General features: G+C 40.2%; 1 protein-coding gene and 1 long non-coding RNA gene across 3 annotated transcripts in view; one reads left to right on the forward strand and one right to left on the reverse strand.

Annotated features, from left to right (window-relative positions):
• The first annotated feature begins 129 nt into the window (after positions 1-129).
• RAB32 (RAB32, member RAS oncogene family) lies at positions 130-20329 on the forward strand. Of its 2 annotated transcripts, none has more exons than XM_045058173.1 (3): positions 130-630; positions 14778-15055; positions 19188-20329. In XM_045058173.1, exons 1-3 carry the CDS (start codon positions 279-281, stop codon positions 19335-19337), a joined length of 780 nt encoding a protein of 259 aa, XP_044914108.1. In that variant the 5' UTR covers positions 130-278; the 3' UTR covers positions 19338-20329. The 2 variants fall into 2 exon arrangements, with proteins under 2 accessions (XP_044914108.1, XP_003986676.1); XM_003986627.6 differs by having other exon boundaries at positions 130-528.
• Positions 8171-21996, reverse strand: part of LOC123385568 — a 30543-nt gene continuing 16717 nt past the window's right edge. The window contains exon 2 of the long non-coding RNA XR_006598363.1: positions 8171-8926. This is a non-coding gene — a long non-coding RNA (uncharacterized LOC123385568). The remainder of the gene's footprint in view (positions 8927-21996) is intronic.

Consider the following 21996-nt stretch of genomic DNA (forward strand, 5'->3'; position numbering starts at 1 on the left):
CGCAGGCGGCGGAGGGAAGCGGCCTCCCCTCCGGGTCCTCCCCCGCCGGCCAGTCCCCGGCCCTTTCCCCGCCCCGCTCGGCTGCCGCCGCTGCAGGTTCCGGGTCCTGTGACCCGTCGGGCGGTGGCGCGGGCGCAGGGCGGCCGGCTTCGGGACGTTGCGACGGCCGACGGGGCTCCGCGGGCGCGCGGGGAAGACGCGGCAGGGCGGCGACCCCGGCGCGGAGCCCGAGCTCGCGGGGGGGCAGCCGGCCGGCTGGAGCGGGGCCGGGGGCGCTCATGGCGGGCGGGGCAGCCGGGGACCCGGTCCTGGGGACGGCGGCGGCCGCCGCGCCCGAGACCCGCGAGCACCTCTTCAAGGTGCTGGTCATCGGCGAGCTCGGCGTGGGCAAGACTAGCATCATCAAGCGCTACGTCCACCAGCTCTTCTCCCAGCACTACCGGGCCACCATCGGGGTGGACTTCGCCCTCAAGGTCCTCAACTGGGACAGCCGGACGCTGGTGCGCCTGCAGCTATGGGACATCGCCGGTAAGTGGCCGGCTGCGGCCTCCGTCGAGAGCCGGCGGCTAACTCAGGTAGCCACACGGAAAGGGACGTGGCTGGGTGGACCCCAGTGGGATCACGACAACGGTAAGGGGCAGTAGTAGTTGAAGGGTTTAAAAGCAGGACAAGATCGAGAAATGCGTAAATAAATAACCCTGGTTAGATGCCTCTTCTAAGTCTGCAGAAAGCATCTCATTTCTAAGAGATGGAAAGGTGGCCCTCTCCACTCCAACGTGCTCTCTCTCTTTCCCTCCCTCCCCTGACCAGAGGTGAAACAGCCATGGGGGCTTTTCCCGGAGTTTTAACTCTGAATGATGACAAGTTATAATACACGAGGAAGAGTGGGAGGAGTGGGGGGGGGGGGAGGCAGGGGCCAGCTCCTCTCAACCAGCTTTAACATTTCACAGAGGAGCACAGAAGTTGAATGATTGCCCCCAAGTGACCCTCCTAGATAGTGACACAACCAAGGCTAGCAACCAGGTGCCTTTTCAGAATGTTTTTCATCACCCACCTTGGATCTGAGACCCTTCTTTCTGAGTGAAATTCTCTTCTTCAGGTAGGGTGATCTCCTAGGTGAGTCCTTAACAACCCCTGCACCCCAGGGAAGATTTGGGAAAGCTACTCTTGAATCTTGCCTCCCTCCTTAAGCCAAGGCCTAACCCCACTCCTGGCCCTGCCCCACTCCACACCACAATAGATTGTTTCCCTGGCATTTGCTTTCAGTTGACAATTTGGGAGCATAATGCCCCTCTTTGAAGGGGGTGCATATTCTCCTTGCTCTAATTTATGAAAATTTGAGCTCTGTCTGGTGGGGTGGGTGGAGTGTGGGCATTTAAAAAGATGGTGACTTTTGGAAAGTTTAAATATGGAAGTGATAGCAAAAGTTACCCTGTTCAGTCATTGCTGGTAAGAAGCTCAGTTGGCAATAGAGAATCTGGATGGGAGAATGTTCAGAGCGAGAGACCATCCTTCACGCTACAGATGCATCAACTGTGGAAGGTATGGTCACCCAGCCGGCAAATGAGTGGGGGGGACACAGGTCTGTCTGCTAGGCAGTGTTGTTTTCACCAACAGCTTATTACATATGAACAAGTATTGAAGAATTAACCTATGTATATTAACCTAAATACTCACTTATTCAAGAACAGACTTTTCTGCCTCAGATATGCAAATAAATTTATGTATGTCAGTCCCTCACAGAAAGGAGGATAATCTGCCCTGGGCTCAGCTTTTTTTTTTTTTTTTTTTTTCTTTTTTTTTTTCTTTTTTCCCTTTTGGTTACAGAAAACCAAAAGTTCGTTTGAAAAGTCATCTTTTGAAGTCAGGCTTCTTTTGAAATACTTCCTGCTGTTTCACAGACACTTACGAATAGTAGTATTGCTCCTTGACAAAGTCATAAATTCTAAAGGTTGCCTTACTATGTGATTGATAGTCATTCTGCAGGAATCTTCATTGTCGCTACAGATTTCCGTGAAGATTTTACACCCCTCACCTAGGAAGGTTGTTGACTTTGCCTTATTCTTCTTGTTAAATAATATCATATTTAGCTATTATGATTGGATTTCACTGCAGGTAAATAAAAGATTTTATTGGCACATTTGTGTTTTTAAGCTTCCAGCAAAAATGCTGGTATTTGGAGGCTTGGGAAAGCAAAGTCATGAGTAATTTTCTCCCTGGGTATCACCTCTTATTTTTTTGTCCAGCTGTAACAGACCTATGCAGCCAGGAAAGAGACATAATCAGTCTTGTCAGACTCTGGTACACATTGGCCTAGATGGAATGTGCTTGCACTTTTCCCTAAATGCAAAGGTTGAGCTGTGCCGGGACAGAAAGCAGAATTTTAAGATCTCTAAAAGGGATTCCTGGATGTTCAGTACCATTCAGCAAGTACACACGAGCTGTTAAAAAGATTAGGGGTAAATTAATGAGGTAGTTGAAAATTACTAGTCTCACCTTATAAATAAGATTTCCAGAGATGGAGTCTTAATATATAAGGGAGTTAACACAGAAATAATTTGGCTTTCACTTGGGGCTTAGGGAGCTACACCATTAACTATGTTTGCTTTGAATATTTGACCTCTTAGTGAATCCTAGCTCATACCATTTGAGTTAAGTGGTCATGATGTCATGAAGCAAACTGAAGGCCACTCCAAAAAGTTCCCCATGGCTAAGCATATTTGCCTTATGTAGTTACAACATTGAATGATCTTTAATTGTGAAAGTTTAGAAATACTCCTTGATTGCAAAACAGTAGGTAGGGCTGGCCAGTTGATATGACTAACTTAAGGTGTGGCCCTGTGACTAGTTTTTTACTGTTGCGTTAGAGATGAGAAAGATGGTCAAGGAATTTTGTTGGGTCTCTATACTTGGAAACTTTGGCAGGGGTAACAGGGAGGAGTTGGCCAAATGTTTTCCATAAATGTGGCCGGGCAGTTTAAGCTAAACTCTTCAGATTAGGAACCACAGTGATTCTTGGGTACAGGCCTTCCAAATGCTTTCTTATTGCATCAAATGAATGTAGCTGCAAAATACCGATGCACCTCAATATAATTTTTGTGTTGGGCAACCGTCTCTTACCCCATACCTGTTTGAAGATGGCTCTTAACACAGGACTGAAATATATACTAAGACACTGAAGTCTTCAGTAAGCTTTTCAAAAAGTTTAATAAATACTACTAAATTAAGAGGTGGCAAGAGATGTCTCTGATCTTCTTTTTGTTGTTGTTACATAAATGAACCCATTTATTATAGGCCAGCAATGTTTTAAATAGTGGTCTCTTGGGGCGCTTGGGTGGCTCAGTCAGTTAAGCATCGAACTCTTGGTTTCGTTCAGGTCATGATCTCATGGTTTGTGAGTTCAGGCCCTACCTGAGGCTCTGTGGAGCCTGCTTGGGATTCTCTCTCTTCCTCTCCCTGCCCCTCCCCTTGCTCCCCCTCAAAATAACTAAATAAACATTAAAAAAAAAAAGTAAAAACAAGTTTGTCCATTTTTTAGTCTTCCCGTATTCACTGAAGTGATTGCTTTTGTAGGGGAGGCAAAACTTTATCTCTGCCTTCTTAGAGTTTTCAGCAAAGCCTGAAAATTAAAAAAAGAAAAAAAAAAAAGAAATCAATCTGAGACAGATTAACAGCAGAAATGTATGTCACCTAAGTTTTACCTGACACAGGAGTCCTCACAAGAAAATGAACACCCAAAGAAGTGACAAAACCTAAGTGCTTTTATACCAGGTTGAACAAAGGGAGGGAATTGTGGGAAAATAACTAAAATATATGGGGAGGCTAAAGGAAAATAAGAGTTATTTTGTATGGTCTGTTTATAGAGAATTCTCCCAGCTTCGATTCCTGTCCGTGGTGATGGGAATGTTTCTTTCCTCCTGGTAGAGAGAGGCTGTCTCTCCTATGGGGGTTTTCTCGTCTGCTTTCAGGAAGAAAAAAGAGAGATTAGAGTACCTTTCGGGCACCTGCTCTTTTTAAAGTCCCTTTAGTTCAAATTAATCCTTATGCCAAAGTGGCATTTTCTGGGGGCCTGGTCTCTTCTGCCACGCTTCACTTTTTAGGATTAGTATTTCTGTATAAAAATCTGAGTAAAAATCTTCTGTAAAAAAAACTTTGGACCAACGGGAACCAATCAGGAACATTCTACTCTGAAGTTCATGTAAATAGTATTTACCGAAGTATAAAATGCATGGTTGGAAGACATTATCAATTATATAAACTATACTTAGATTCACTTTTTATTTTTTTTTTTTTTGATCCCCAGCCTAAATTAGAACGTTGATCCTGCTTTTCTTATCCCATTTTCCACAGTGGCAGTCACTGATCACTGTACCTCGTGGCCTCTTCTTGTCTTTCATAACTCTCCTTTAACCCTCATGAGCAAGAATCTTAAATATTATCTCCAGTGCTTTCTTGACCTTCAAAGTATCTATTAGTCAAAAATTATTAAAATTCAGTTTTTTTCTAAATATGCAGAAGAAGTGCTCTGAGGAATTAGTCTATAGTGATTTGTAGTCTCCCTCTTCAACACTGAATTTACAATGACTTTCCAATTACTTAATAACTCACTTAAAGGGATTTTTAAAATCTTCCTTATATCTGACTTCCGTACAGTCTTCCTGTCCTTAGCCTTATACAGACTAAAATGCTGTGTTGAATTACAAACAAAACCTACTGTTCCATTTTACATCTCTTTTTCAAAAAAATTATTTATTTTAAGAGAGAGAAAGAGAGGGAGGGGAGGAGAGAGAATCCCAAGCAGGCTCCCGGCTGCACGGAGCCCCGATAGGGGGCTCTATCCCATGACCCTGGGATTGTCATGACCTGAGCTGAAATCAAGAGTCAGACACTCAACCCACTGAGCCACCTAGGTGCCCCCACTTTACGTCTTTAAATCTTCCTCAGTTTGTGAATCCGGAGACACTTTGGGTGCTCCAGTCTGGATTTTGTATCCCCAATTGCCCAGGCAGAATGGTCAGTGTAACAACATATGAACATATGCCTATTGCCTTTTTTTTTTTTTTTTTAATATGTTACCATTTTCAGCTGCCTCAATTGGCCCACATAAACTGAAAAGTGCCCAGGTTAGTAGTAGAGGGAGTGGGACATTGATAAAAGTACTAAAGTTTGACTTTTCCCCCATTTTCCTAATCATTCTACTATTTGAGTTGAACTATATAGGCTTTTAGAGATCCCATAGTCTAAATACAGAGAAGTATAATAACTTGACCAAGGAAACACAGATAATCGATGGCACTATACAAAGACATGTCTTCTGATGCTGAAATTTGAAAATAAGCTTTTAATTGTTCACTGGTGTCAAAACACTCCAAAGAATGTCATCTGAGAGTCTAACAGACTCTTGTCTAAATTAGCAAATGTTCTGGTCATCCGTATAGTAGTGCACATGATTCATATGTTAAACCCCTTTGCAATAATTATCATCTCTTTATATTATCAGTCCAGAATTTCCAGTTATTATACTCTTCTTAATTATAAAACACTGAACTTCCAATGTAGATACTCTTTGGTCGGCTCCATCATTTTTGGAGGGCATTTTGAAAGACTTTCCACACTGGACTTTCTGAAGATAACAAAGCTGTTTTATTGATATATGCTTGTAGAGCACACCTGGAAAAGCAAGGTAATAATTATAGATGTTTGCATGGTCTACTCTGTGATCTCACTGATTAAACCTACAAGCCATGCGTTATTTTCTAGAGGCAGTATTACTTTCAGATATATTATAGGAGAAATTTTATCCATTATGAATTTCTTTTCTTGACCTTCTGATTTTCTTAAGCTTCTGATATGGGAATTTCAGTGATTCATTCATATTCTATTTTAAAGTGTACCCAAGATTTTTGTTTTTATCAGGTATGGTAAGGCCAATATACCAGAAGATGATCACCATTGAGAAGATGGTTTGTTACTCATAGATCCCAAGAGGAGGGAGCATCCACCCCATGCAGGACCACATGGGGAAGCCCCAGGGTTGGTCAAGAGGCAGAAGGAGCAAGGGATAAGCATGGGCTAGAGCCTTTATTGTGGTTTTTGCAAGAAGGAATGGCCAAGGCAGTACAGGCAAGCAGAGTAAGCTTAGGATTGGTTAGTTTGACCTATTTCAGTGGGTGTTGGGCTATGGGGGTGGTCCCTATTTGTTTAGTACCTGGCCATGGGTGATTTAGGGCAGGAAGATAGTGACTTAGACTGCAGGAGCCTTAAAAATGCCTGCAAAAAGGGATGGTGAGAATTCCAAATTGGTTGGTTTGCCTATCCAAGATGTGCTTTCAGCAGGTTGTTTGCAGTCTTTCAGAACTAGCTAACCCTGGGAGAGGTAGGCTCTCTGCTGGTCCACAAGGCCCCAAGACATCAAAGAATTATAATATAGAAAAAAAAAACCCCATCATGAATACATACTTCTAGGCATTTGTTAGAAAAGACTGAGAGATAAAGTGCTCTTCCAAAGAAGAAAACTTTGAAGGCCTCAGATTTGTAGTTCAAGAACAGCATATCCCGAAACTAGTGATGATTTCACACTTCATCAACACTTAAGAAGTAGAGAGTGGGCTGGGGCACCTGCATGGCTTAGTTGGTTGAGCATCTGACTCTTGATTTTGGCTCAGGTCATGATCTCATGGTCCTGGGATTGAGTCCCATGTCAGGCTCCGTGCTGAGCATGGCGCTTGCTTGGGATTCATTCTCTCTCTCTCTCTCTCTCTCTCTCTCTCTCTCTCTCTCTCACTGTCTCTCTGTCTCTCAAAAATAAAAAAAAAAAAGGAGAGGGTAGGCTAAGTGAACAAGTTTAGGTTGTGTTTTGGTTGCAGAGATCTGGATGGTGAGAACAGTACAGACATAAATGATAGGGGTTGCAGATTTCTGCAAGATGAGGTAAAAATGCTTTAGAATTCTACTCAGTTGTATTTTCAAAAGTGCTTTTCTCACTTTTTGCAATCAAGGAAGCTAGAAACATGTAATTTCTTCAGTCTTGTTTTGAGAAAGATGAACCACATAAAAATAAATGGACAGTAGGGGTTAGTTTATGGATCTTTGTTGGTCTTTCTAGCTGACACATGGCCTTACATTCTCCTCTTCTACCTTCTTTCCATTCACTTCTGTCCAGATATTTTCCTTAAGCATCCTCTGTAGTGACCTTTTTTGTTGCTTTTTGAAATTAAGCTAAATACATTGTTCTATTTTAGTGTGATTATATGGAGACTCCTCCATCAGGCTCACCTGCGGTGCTTAAAATGCAGATTCGTTAGGATCAACTGTTTCGATAGATCTGCCTTCCTCTGACACCACTATGCATCGTGATTTTAACAAAGAGGTTAATTCTCTCACCTGGTAAGTCCATGCTTGGGCAGTCCACAGCTGCTGAGCAGAACCTTAAAGTCTCCATGGGCCAAAGCTGACACTGCATCACACAACCATTCCTTCGTCATATCGTCATATACTTCGTCTTTGCGCTCTAGTCAAATATGCATGTCTTGCTGCAAGGGCAGCTGGGAAATCTAGGGCTTCACCCTAGATGACTAGCACTGTGTTCATTTTCTTCATTCTCATTGCCAAGATTAGATATCTTTGAGCCTAGATGACTAGCACTGTGTTCATTTTCTTCATTCTCATTGCCAAGATATCTAGTTACAATAAAGATTCCGTCTTCTAGAGAAGGAAGTAACACACTTTTTTAAAAGAAAGCATTTAGAGTCATTTGGAATATTCTGGAAATATGCCTACAGCAATATGGATAAAAGAGGCTGCCACCAGTATTGGGGTCACTAAAGCACTCAGCAGTGGGGCATTTCTCGTAGCTGCTGTGGTAAAGCCCTAAGAGACTATGAGAAAGGGATTACCTTGTGTAATAGGGCTCTGCTATCCTTAAAGAAAGTCACTGTAGGCTGATGGCACTGCCTTGGGTCTATTCGGAAGTATGGGACATGTGGAACAATGTGTCCTCCAGAAAGTATTTGGCTAACAGATTGGACAGCACATCAGATAACAAATCAACCTGGGCAATTTGAGTAATTCTGTCTCCCCGGGATTTTATTTTCTCATCTGTAAAATAGGAGAGGTTGGACTAGGTGATGTGAGGTGGCATCTGGCAGTTACAATGTTGTCCATTTAAGTGTTGGTCAGGAAGGCATGAAAGTGGTCCTTCTCCCCCCCCCCACCCCATTAAGAAATGACTACAACACCAGTTAAGGAAGACGGTGTTGCTGATTCCCCGTCACACTCTTTGAGCTACGTCTACAGATCTCGTGACAGGAAGATCTCTCAGATCGTGCTGAATTTTCTTATTGCCATAAGCTTTAACTCTACACACACACACACACACACACACACACACACACACCCCATGAAACAAAACTCATGCATCTGTCTTTGTATTTAATAACTGCAGACTTCTCTACCCCATCCTCTCCTGTCCTATGATACAACCCAGGGGCACTCAGCATAGTGGGAATTTCCTGCATTTTATTTATGCATTTGTGGAAAGTAGGATCGAGAACAATAAAATTTTCTTGGACTGAACTTAGAATGGTTGATTGACTACTTCCCAGGGAGCATTCTTTATATTTCTTGTCTAAAATTAAGGGAAAAAAAAAAAGTCCAAGATTCTACAGAATTCCAGTGCAATTCTAATGTAAATGTGAAAGTCTTCCCTGTTGGTAGGTTTGCCCCTTACCCCTTTTTTAAACTTAGAAAGGGCTAACTCCTGAAGTGTTGTGAAAGGTAAGTACTAGAATTCATCATTCCCATGAGAAAGACTCAGCACTGCTGGAGATTGTATCTAGAGATTAAATACCTGAATCTGTTTAGTCCCTTGATGGTGAGCCTGGCTCTGACCAGGGTGACCGCTGGTGGGTTTTGGGCATTGCTGCATCTACAGTATAGAGACAAAGGAGTAAAGACCACTGATTTTCATGACAGGTAAGCATTTGAGTGGCATTTCTTGATAATGTGTCTTTCAGAACTACTAAGATTAGCTTACATACCTCAATGAAGACCATCCCTTCGTTTGATACCATGATATACTTTTCATATCTCTGATGACACCTAACACCCTGTGGTGCAGTTTGTCTATTTCCTCAAATAGATTGTGAGCTCCTCAGGAGAGGAAATCATATTGATTGTTCCATGCTGTTCACCAGTATCTAGCACAGTGCCTGATACATGCAAGGAACTTAATGCACGTTTTTTAGTGGAGATCAAATCTAGACACGATTTGGGGGCTGTATTAGTCAGGATAGATTAGGTTATGTTGGAGTTCCAACCACATTAAAAACGTCAATGGCTTAAAATAATTATTCCTCACTCTTTCTTCATGCCCGCAGTGAGGGCAGAGGTTGGGGCAGTGGTAGAGATGTGAAGGCATTTTTCATTGAAACTACCTGAAGACTCAGACTAATGGAGGCTCTACCATCTCATGATAGTCTCCTCTCAAAATTAGGGTTCGAGCCTGCTGCAGCAGGACAGGGACACTGTCAGCCAAGTGATGCTGCTTAAAAGTGACACTTCTGTTCACCTTTCATTGGCCAAGAGGAGTTCGTAGCCACTCCTGACTCAGTGGGGGCAGAAGAGTGTGATCCTTCACACACTTAGAAATGGAGGAGAATGGAATATTCATGAACATTAGTTTTGTTTTCCACTGTGGTTCTTTCTTTTAGACAATAACAAGAGAATAGATAAAATTACCCAAGGAGAAATAATAACGAAGTTATAGGATGCAGCTCTTACTCCAGTGGCAAACTTTATGTTATTTTCCGGTTTAACGACTGGAAGAGCTTGATATATCCATGTATTTAAACCTTTGAAACCAAAATAGTTAAATCTAGGTTTTGCCTTGTTAGGTTTTTTGGGAGAACAACTCTCAATTTCATGCTAAGATTATTATTTTAAATGAATTCATTGTCTCTTTATTCTCTAATTAAAGATTTTTTTTTTTAAGTTCATCTATTTTGAGAGAGAGAGAAGGAGAAAGAGAGAACCCAAGCAGGCTCCATACTGCCAGCGTGGAGCCCAATGTAGGACTCAATGTGGGATTAGAACTCACGAACTGTGAGATCATGACCTGAACGAAAACCGAGTCAGACACTTAACTGAGCCACCCAGGCGCCCCTATTTTCTAATTAAATGTTACATATTTTAGAAATTTATGCTTTTTAGGTTTTTTGACCAGTTCAAGAATATCTCTGAAGCACTAATGGATTACTTCAGAATTTTTCAGAATTATTTCAGAATTAAAAAGATAATGAACTCAGTAAAATAGGAAGTATATTTCACTATTCTGTTGGAAAGTAAGCAATTTCCCTAAATGCATGGCTTGGCCTTTTCATGCTGGATTATTTATATTTGATCCCCATTGCTGTCTCGATTCAGTGATTGAAGAATCTTTAGCAAATCATTATAACATTAAAGTTATCACACAGAAACCTAAAACATCAGAAGGAAGAGCTGGGAGGGCTTAGAAGATCCCTAAAATCCTCTAAAGACACATGACTTACTGAGGCCGACAGAGTTACTTGCCTAGGATTGCTTGACCTTTGGGTGCTTGGTATTTAAATTTTGTTTTTAATGTTTATTCATTTTTTGAGGGACAGAGCATGAGCAGGAGAGGAGCAGAGAGAGAGGGAAACACAGAATCCAAAGCAGGCTCCAGACTCTGAGCTGTCAGCACAGACCCCAGTGTGGAGCTTGAACCTACAAACTGTGAGATCACGACCTGAGCCAAAGTTGGATGTTTACTTAACTGACTGAAGCGTCCCTGGGTGCTTGGTATTTTGATTCTCTAGTACATTTGTACTTTCCTCAAGTTCATTTTCCTCTGCCAACTATTTTCACCACTACAGTTTAAAGCATATAACTAGCTAATAGTTAAAGGTTTTGCTATGTTTAATTGTACCATTTTAAAAAGGATACTTAGGCTTTCATCATGTAATACATTTATTGAGCACTTAACACTAGCTAACATTTACACAGTGCTTACCATGAGCCTGACATTTTACTTTTTTGAACTTAAAGTATAATTTACATACACAGATCTTAAGTCCTTCATGAATTTTTATATACCAGTGTCAGTTCAAGGTATAGACTATCCCCTAACCCTCTAGAATAGAAGTAGCAAATACTTTAGGTTTTATGGGCCATTTACTCTTTGTTGCGACTACTCAACTCTGCCATTGTAGAATGAAAACCGACGAAGAAACCCATAAATGGATGAAGGTGATAGTATTCCAGTAAAACTTTATTTAGCGAGGTTTGACCATGAATTATAGTTTGTTGTACTCTGCCCTAAAAGACTCTCAGGCAGACATTTTGCATTAAACCTTCCCAGTGACCATCTGTAGGTATTATTTTTTTATAGCTTTATTGATACCTAATCGACAATACAACAAACTGTACAATTTGATGTTTGACATGTAAACAGTAGTGAAACATCACTATGATCAAGATTGCAAAAGTATTTCCGAACCTGTCTCGCTGCCTTGCCCAAGATAATCACTGATGGGCTTCCTCTTACTAAGTCACTATAGTTTTTATTTTTAAGGATTTGATATAAATGCATTCATATAGTATTACCTATTCCCTCTCTGGTCTAGTTTCTTTCACTTAGCTTAATTATTTTGAGATTCATCTATTTTGTTGTTTTCATCCATAATCTATTCCTTTCCTTTCTGTTGTTATATTCCATTGTATGAATATACCATATTTTATGGATTACCATTTTCGACTATTAAAAATAAAGCACCTATGAGCATTCATGAACATGACTTTGTGTAGACATGTGCTTTCATTTTGTTTGAGCAAATACCTAGGAGTAGAATGTGTTCATTGTATGGTAGGTATATGTTTAAATTTTGAAGAAACTGTCAAATCGTTTCCCAAATGGATGTACTATTCTAGATTCTTATTCTTACCAGTAGTAAGTAAGAGTTCTGATTGCTCCATTTCTTCACCAATACTTGGTAAAACCAGACTTTTTATTTTAGCCATTCTCATAGGCATGAAGGGGAAGCTGGTTATGATTTAAAAATTTATTTTTCTTTTTAATTTTTTTAGAGAGAGCATGAGCAGAGACGAGGGGTGGGGAGAGAGAGACAGAGAAAATCTTAAGCAGACTATATGTTTAGCACCGAACCTGGTATGGGGCTCAATCCCACAACCCTGAGCTGAAATCAAGAGTCAGATGCTCAATCGACTGAGCCACCCAGGCACCCTAGTTGTGATTGAAATTTGCATTTCTCCAGTAATTAATGATGCTAGGCATCTTTTCCTTTGCTTGTCATTGTATGCATTCTTTGATAAAGCATCTGTTCCAGTCTTTTGCTTACTTTATTAATTAGATTTTTTATCTTCTTACTCTGGAGTTTGGAGGGTATAAGTCCTTTACCAGATAGAGGGTTTGCATTTTTTTTTCTCCCAGTTTGTACTTTTCCTTTTCATTTGCTTAATAGCATAATTGACACTATTTTGAATTGCCATATAGTGTGGTTCTTAGAAAGCACACTCTGATACTATCAGAGGGTTTTGAATACTAACCTTGGAACCTAGGGAACGTAACCTGATTATTTCTTTTTTTTTCTTTTAAAGATTTTTTTTAATGTTTATTTATTTTTGAGAGACAGAACATGAGTGGGGGAGGAGCAGAGAGGGAGACACAGAATCCAAAGCAGGCTTCATCCAGGCTCTGAGCTGTCAGCACAGAGCCCGATGCGGGGCTCGAACTCATGAACCGTGAGATCATGACCTGAGCCAAGTCAGACGCTTAACCGACTGAGCCACCCAGGTGCGCCAGTAACCTGATATTTCTAATCCACAGGTCCATCTCGAAAATTCCTTGTCATATACATTTCTGATTTTCTTATATTTTATCAGAAAGTTTATGTGAATACAAATTTGTATATGACTTAGTATGATTGGTTGAAAGAAATCTTTTTAGGGATTTATAGATGATTCAGTAAACAAAGCAACACTCACTAAAGCTTAATCGTTCTTTATTACTTCTGGATTTCTATACTTTTACTAGTTTGGCACCCTACCCTCTTTTCTAAATTGAAGGGATAGTTCTAAAGAGTACTTTCGTCTAATATGAAATAATCATGTAATCTGGACTATCTTAATGAGGCTAATTTCCTTTTTTGTCATAGTCATTTTATATTTAATAATTAAATTTTATAAAAACAAAAATTGGTAGTATGTGTTCTCTAGTTAAAATTGAACTCAGAACCACTTTAATGCATCTACATAGTCTTTTTGCAGATTAGTGATATTGACTTTGATCAGTTGGTATATCCTCTGTGAACATGCTGTGTGTAGTTATGAAGTATAAGTTTAAGGAAAAGGTACAATGTTAATTTCTTATAATTGTCAGCATTGTGATCCAGTAACTATATAGTTGGCTGGGCAGATTTACATTACGAGTAAAATATAAATATGATAGTGGGGTTTCATATGTGACTGTTATAATAAAGTTCAGACATCTGAACTGTCATAGTACAACTTCAGGTAAGCCCATATGAGGAGTTACGACAAACCACAAATGAACTTCAGGTTTATCCATTTAAGCTTGTCTATTGTGTTCTTTTCCCATTATTTCATTAAGCAATATCTAACATTGTATGATGCTCTAGTAGAATTTGGAGGAGAAAGAAAATATTTTTTGTGGGCAGCTTTGCATTTGTTACTATCAATGAAATGTAGATAGAGTGTTTTTTCATCATATGTTTTAACAGGAAAGTGTCCTGTCAGCTTTGTTTTTATCATTGATCAGAGTTTCACATCTTCGATTTACATTGATTGCCAGTCATATTTCCTTAGTACTCTAGTCAGTAACTCAACAGACAGAAGGTAAATGTCTTAGAAGTCAGGGTAACTGTAAGATAGTTCAGAATGGCTGGCAACAGGGGTGCATGGGACTCAGAAGACCTGGGTTCTAGTGCTGTCTTAGTTAGTCAGTGCCACTGTAATCCTGGCCAAGCAGCTCTTTGCGTGGTTTTTCATCTGTCAGATGAAGATAAGGGTCCTTCCTATGTCAAAGAACAGTGTGATACCAGAAGGAAAGAAAACGCTTTGCAAAGTCCATGTGGTATGCGAAGCAGTAGGATTTTCCCCAAACTATTGAACACGGTAAGTTATTTTAAAAGTATGATATTTGAAGAACTCTGCAGTTGGTCCTTCTTTCAATCACACAGATAATTGTGCCACTTTTTGCTAGTAGGTTTGCACGCGTCTGCCTTCTTAGAAGACAGCAATCTTGCAAGCAGCGTCCAAAGCGGGTACAGCCTAGAGACAGGGACGAAAGATGAACTCCTTTATCTCTTATCCAGTCTTAGTCTTTTCGACTGCGTTTTACCCACCATACTTATCTTCTTCGTGCAAGCTTCATTTTCTTCTGTTCAGTCTCTTCTCCCCTCCGCTCCCGGCTTTCTTTTTCCCTTTAGTACCTTTCTCTTAGACTGGGGAAATGCAGGGGGAAATGCTGGGCTCTGTAGATTCAAGCACCGTCATCTGGATGTTTATGGAGCATATGTTGTACATTCACAGAAGACAACGCTAGTTAGTTCCGTACTGAGACCACACGATCGGCCACATGGTTCTGTGCACCCCACCAGTTTCTTTGCTATGGAATGGGAAACCCGTGTTTACAGCACTGTTCTAGAGTCAGAGGCCTTATATCTAAATATAGACTCAGTCTGAATTATGAGTTCTTAATCTCTTTTTATATTTACTTCTAGGGCAGGAGCGGTTTGGCAACATGACCCGAGTATACTACAAAGAAGCTGTTGGTGCTTTTGTAGTCTTTGATATATCGAGAGGTTCCACGTTTGAGGCCGTCTTAAAATGGAAAAGTGATCTGGATAGTAAAGTCCATCTTCCAAATGGCAGCCCTATTCCTGCTGTCCTCTTAGCTAATAAATGTGACCAGAAAAAGGATGGTGGCCAGAATCCTTCCCAGTTGGACCAGTTCTGCAAAGAACATGGTTTCACTGGATGGTTTGAAACCTCGGCAAAGGTGAGGTCTGCTTCGTGTTTGTATCTGCTCTGCTCTTAAGTCCTAAATCTGAGCTATAGCCATAAAACATTTAGACAGGTTTATGTGAGTGGGTTTTGGGAGCCTAATAAAAAGCAAAACATAGCATGGATATGTTATAGTTTCCTTCAGTGGGCAGCAGAAATGCTTTCAAAATTGGCTAGTGGGGAGGTGACTAGAAGGGCAGGTTTTCCATCGGAGTAAAAATTAGCTGTTATTTAGAATAAAGAACAATGACATTCTCTGAGTTTGAGCCTTTAAATGGAGCACTTCTGCAACTGGAGTTTATGGGGGATTTAGGGATCTTGTCAAGCACAAGGGTTTTTTAATTTTTACTGAAGGCTTGACAAAATATAGGGACAGAGATGACCCTGGCGAATATGTGGGTCACGTGCAGTACTAACAAAAATGGACCAGAAACTGTCAGAGCGACAATGTATTCAGGTGATGTTTGAAGAGTTTCAGATTAATTGTGTATGAAACAATTTGAACAAGAGGCAAGTGTCAACATTTGTGACATGCTTCTTCATGAATAGTGGAGTGAGAATTCTTTCTTTCACTGATTATGGGATAAATATTTTTTGAAGAAAAACAAAAACACTTAAGTCGGCTGTTAAAAATCTTACCAGTCTAGATACACAAGAGAGCAAAGCTGAAATTCACAGGCACAAAGTATTGGTGGGGAGAGAACTTGTTTATGCACATTGGGAATTTCACATTAGAGGTCAAATAACAATTGGACTTACATAAGAATGGTGAAATGTTTGAGAGATTCTCAATGACAAACAAAATCCGAAACCAGAAGACTGGCGTATCTTAACACAGTCCCAGCATTTGGAATGCCTTCTGTGGATTTCTTGCAGACGTTTTTTTTGTTTTTTGTTTTTAAAAGAATTTTTCCTCTTAGGTGACAAATGTGACCGGATTTATCTACTGGTCTGAGTACCTGCTTACCACTAGGTTACTTTTAGCTTTACCAGAAGCCCACCCTCATCGCAGAAGACCATTGGGTGCCACCGACAATCAGAATAATGAAAGGAAAGCTATTGAGTGATGTTGGGGTCATCGGCAGAACTAGTGTCCGCTGGAGGCAGAGGTTTTTACTCCTAAGCTAAAGGCTATCTGTTGAAAGAAAGACATTCCAGAATCTTAAAATTTCGTTTCATGAGTAAAAAGTAGCAGCAGAAGAAAGCTGCAGTGCAGGGATGGGTGCGGCAACAGCACTTAGCCAGGCAGGAAGGAAGAAATGGCAGAAGGGGGAGGCTGCTCCTGGAGGCCCTTGTCCTGGAACCCGTCCCCCTTCCTGCGGCGTGTCCGTCGGGTAATTTGCTTTATTTCCCAGCTTTGCTGGGAAATAATTAGTGGTATGTGTAATGTTTATTAGAGCATGAGATTTGTTGGAAGAGATGGCACGTATTACAGATAAAATTTCTTCTCTAAGTTTTATGTGAATTAATCACTCAGGTAATAAATCCAAATTTGTCCCCAGAGTCTAGATGGGAGATTCACAAATGATAGTGTCATGTGGACTGCAGCTTGAGACTGTGCAAGTCATCAGCTTTGTTAAATTTATAGACAGCGTTACATGTGGAGGTGAGAAGGGACACACTGGTTAGCAGTAGAAGTGTCAGATATGTTCTGTGCTTTCCTACAAATATATTAGCAACACCTTCTGCAGAATTTCCTTAGTAGTAAACCAGGAATGGCCCAAGGGAATAACAGTAGCATAAAATTTAGGTTAAAAATTTTAAGCAAGCCTTAAAAGTACTGCCCACATGTCACTAATGTCTGTATTTCTGAGCCGGCCGGCGCTAACTTCACATCTGATTCCTGCTTGAATCCCAGTGATCTGAATTTTAATGGGAACACAGCCAAAAGACAGTTTTGAATTTGTGAACTTCATCTTTTCACCTTTATGACAAACAATGGATTTGTAGTATGAAAATGTGTGACTAATTACAATATGGGAATTTCTGTTCCTAGTCAATTGCTGCTAAATGCAGTTAGAGAGTGTTGTAGTTCTTTGGGATAATGGGAAGGGTGGGGACCAAGCGACATTTAGACATTCGGAGATCAGTACTTTAATTAAAGAAAACTTGTGTTGATGCTGGAAAAGATACCTGAATAAATAGCACAGGTCTTACAGGTTTCTCACTGTCTGAGAAAATTATAGCAAATAAGGAATGAACCTCATGTTGTTAGACTGAAATTGGAGAGATCAGTATGAACTTAATGTTTCATATGTACATATAAATATATATATATGTTTGTGTATATATGTGTTTGTATATATACACATTTGCATAAACAGAGATAAATGTAGAAATAGATGTCTACAGGTCTGTGGATGCATATATATATATATATATATACACACACACATATATATATATATATATATATATATATATATATATATATATATATTTATTACCTCTCTCTGCTCAGAGGGCTTAGGAGCAGTGATACCACAGATCCAGTGAGCTTACTGGTCCCCAGAATTTGTTTTTTAAGTACTGTTCTCCTGTAAAAAGAACAGGGGTTTTGTGGAGAAATGATTGATTCCAGGACTAGTGGGACAAATAAAGATGCGCCAGAGATATTTTGCGGAGCCAGAAACTAAGGGAGCACAAAATGATGGAGAGGTGTCAAAAAGAAACAGAACCGTACTGACAGAAGCTCCCAAAATGTAACACAGTTTGAGGAATGAAGTAAATAACTATTGTAATGGATCTAATCTGTGGAATAAAATAATAACCCATGACATGAATAAACCAATTAATAAGTAAGGGAGAAGAGAAAACTTTAACTGACAGTAGAATTCTAACTAATATATGTAGAAGGAATGATGGAAATAGAAAGTCACCTTTAATCACCATGGTAGTAAATGTTTCAGGGAGAAATTAATTAATGGTAAAGTTAATGGGTAAAACTGGTAAAAAAAAAAAAAAAAACAGGTGATTTATATATTGGAACTTACTAAGGGCAAAGGATAAATAGTAATTGTTCAGTGGAGAAGCCTGGCAGACGTGACTCTAAGCAAGTGCCTCCTTGTACACTGAGAAGGACACATCCCTTCTTCTGCCAATAATGCATAACTTGAGTTTAATGATACGAAACACCAAACAAGCCCAGACTAAGGGATATTTTCTGGCCAGTACTCTACAAGAGTGTCAAAGTCGTGGAAGGGAAGGTGACTGAAAAACTGTCCCAGGTTAAAGGAGACCAAGGAGACATGAGCACGAAATACAGCTGGTCACCTGGATGGCAAATAGGACATTGGGACGATGGTAAAATTTGAATAAGGCTCATAATTAATGCCCACACTATTATCTAATTTCCTGGTTTTATCTGAAAATTTGGATTTCCAAGCTGTTAATATTTTAGGAAGATGAGTGAAGGGTATGTAGGAATTTTTACTATTTTTGCAATGGTTTTGTAAACCTGAAATTATTTAAAAATGAAGTTAAGTACTTAAATAAAATAAGCCCAGATTTTGCTCTGTGTTGTTACTCGTGTAGTGAGTGACAGCTAATAAATCTGTCGCACAAATGTTGTGATAGCTTGTGACTCATTAGAATATTTTTAATGGCCGTTGCACCCACCACATTGTTTCAGGTTAATTTACACCTGACAATTAAAAGTAATAATCTGCACTCAGAGATGGGGGACGACATAATGCGTTTATCATATTTTAATGTGGTATGAGCCCGTTGACATTCTTCTTTATAATGTGTCCTGAACAATTGACTTAGATGTTCTAGGGCGGAAGGTTTTCATCTTAGTGCCTTCATTTATGTGAGTGGGAACCCACTGTGGGAATGAAGATTCCTTTTCAACCATTGAGATAGTTCATTGAATCTCAGCGGCAAGAAGTTTGAAACAGGAGCATCAGAAAGGGCGATCATTTGTGAAAAGAAAAGAGTTCCCTAGCCACATTATACTCAATGGCATTAAACTCTTAGGGTTTAACCCTTTAGTACGGGAGAAGATGGTAGCTCGTGTGTTAGAATGTCCCCTCTGACAAACTCGGCCAGTCCCGTTAATACTCCTAATGCTTACTTCCAAGCATTAATCTGAAGAATTCATCGTGTTCGTCATTTCTGCATTACAGGATAATATAAACATAGATGAAGCCGCCCGGTTCCTAGTGGAGAATATTCTCGCAAACCACCAAAGCTTTCCTAGTGAAGAAAACAACGAGGACAAAATTAAACTGGATCAGGAGACCTTGAGAGCAGAGGGCAAGTCCCAATGTTGCTGACATGGCTTCTGCTTCTGGCCTGTGTGCAGAGTGCAGCCTGACCGGGCTGGATCCAAGCCCGAGAATGGATAAGGGGGCGGCTGTGCTGCTCTGTGAGTCTTCACAGGGCTGCACTTCAGACGAATGCTCCAGTTTTTCTTCAGGTTGTGTAGATCTTTCTCCTTGTACAGAATGGCCGTGGTGGCACCCCCAGGGAGCCTACGCCGACACGGGGCGTGTGGTAAAGTGGTTCTGCCCGCGACCCCACACTTTAACGCAGGCACACTTAGGCCTCTAGGGTGGTCACCGTGAATTCAGGATAATGTTTACGTCCTCTTTAACATTTTTTTAAAATGATGGTCCTCAGGATTTGGTAAGATTTTCAAGTTGTGCCTTTTAGTGGAAGCACTGGGATGGTCATGAAACCTGACCTGAGGTCTTCCAGTAATTTTATGGGCCTGTGTTTTTATCTCCACATTACGTTCTCTCCAGGGAGGCTGTCATCTCTGTTAGTCACAGAAGGCTGTTTTGCAGTTCTTTCCCTACTTAAAACTTGGATACTTCTATAAAATTGTTACCATCACACGTTATGTCATTAGTCCTGGCCAGCGTGGTGTGTGCCCTTGCTAACAACGCAGGTGCACTGGTGTCCTGGCTTCTGGTTGCTGCCGGTTGGAAACAGTATAAGTGAACATTCCTGCTTTCCTCTTCCTCCCGTGTGTTTATTTTTGTACCTGAGAGCCTGGCTGCTATTGCTGTTGGAGTTCTCTCTAACTGGAGCTAGTCTTTTCAAATCTGTATTAGTAACGGTAACAGAGAAGCTACTTGAAAGCATATACAATTAAATCTGAGATTCTCTGAGTATGAATTGTGAAGGAAACTAGGTCATGCGTAGTTTGTATGTAAAGTTTTGGACATTTAAAGTAAAACACATGAGAAACTTAGGACAGCCTCGTAATATTTGTATTACCATTTAACCCAGTTAAGGAAAAGAATAAATATTATGACTGAAACCTCTTTTGTTTTCTTTAACTAATGTGGTTCTAGAAAGGTAAATGGGGTATACTTTTCCGCCTTAGAAAACTTCATGTCTGCTCACATTTTCCTGTTGTTTTTAAGGGAGTTGATACCTTCTGAAAGGTCCAACTTATTTTTCAAAGGAATTTTAAAGGTGTTTGTGCCATAATCCAGTGCTAATGCAAATGAGGAATTGACCAAATTGTCTTATACATTATTATGAACATGGGATAGGAAAAGATCCATGTATTTATTGAGAGCAGGAAATAAAAAATCAGCAAGAATTGCCTTTGCTCTGACAGGTGTATTCTGGGAATAGTTGACATGGGCCATAAAACATAGCTTGCTCTTCTCATTAAGTCTAAGTTTTGCTTAGGAATCACAAAGGTGTTTATATGTTCTGCACTTAAGTCAATAAGCTCTTTGATCTTTTGAGACATGTATTCTATATAGAATCAGATTTTCCAAAGTTAAGGAATATAAAGAACACCCTTATTTAAATATTACTTCTCATATAGTTAATACAGTCCCTCTTAATTTTTAAAAAGGTATTGCATTAAATCTTTCTAAGAAACCTATGTGTCTAAAATGTTTAAATTTTTTTTTTTTAACGTTTATTTATTTTTGAGACCGAGAGAGAGCATGAATGGGGGAGGGTCAGAGAGAGAGGGAGACACAGAATCGGAAACAGGCTCCAGGCTCTGAGCAGTCAGCACAGAGCCCGACGCGGGGCTCGAACTCACGGACTGCGAGACCGTGACCTGAGCCGAAGTCCGATGCTCAACCGACTGAGCCACCCAGGTGCCCTGTGTCTAAAATGTTTAAACCTATACTCTGTACTCTAAAATGTTTTCTGGTCTCAATACAAAGTACAACTTCTTAATTTTTCTTTAATTCCAAAGTCCAATAATGTAAGTAGTATGAAAAGTTGGTGCCAGACCTAAACATTAGAAATATAAAGCTCACGGGGCACCTGGGTGGCTCAGTCGGTTAAGCGTCCGACTTTGGCTCAGGTCATGATCTTGCGGTTTGTGAGTTCCAGCCCCGGGTCGGGCTCTGTGCTGACAGCTCAGAGCCTGGAGCCTGCTTTGGATTCTGTGTCTCCTCCTCTCTCTGCCCCTCCCCTGTTCATGCTCTGTCTCTCTCTGTCTCTAAATAATAACTAAACGTTAAAAAAAATGTAAAACTCATTCTGGATGATGGCTGAAAGCAACAAGTCTTGGAATTTTCTTTTTTTACATATTGATTTTCATTTGTATAAGGTATTCATCCTGTTTAAATTGAGCAGTGGATTGAAAACCAGGAGTATTGGGCTTTCTTTGTCGTATTTGTTTTCTTAGGATAATTTTAAGGATTGAGAGTACCTTACATAATGGTTTCTTGATAGACACTCAGGGTTCCATATGTTGTGTGTGACAATGTATTCTATTTATCATTTTTTACATTTTAGAAGTAAAACTGAGGATTTCACTTTACTCCTAAATTCTCACTGCAATTTGTTTTTGTAACGTGAACATAAAATTTGAATTTAAGGTTAGCTACATAAATGGCCAAAGGAAAGAAGAGAATATTTTGATTTCCTTATTCACTTAATTGCTTAGTGAAAATTCCTGAACCTTCAGACTTATTTAAATAGTTTTCTATTTAAATAATAAAACGTTAT

The sequence above is a fragment of the Felis catus genome, chromosome B2 (genome assembly GCF_018350175.1).
Source record: "Felis catus isolate Fca126 chromosome B2, F.catus_Fca126_mat1.0, whole genome shotgun sequence".
Lineage (NCBI taxonomy): Eukaryota > Metazoa > Chordata > Mammalia > Carnivora > Felidae > Felis > Felis catus.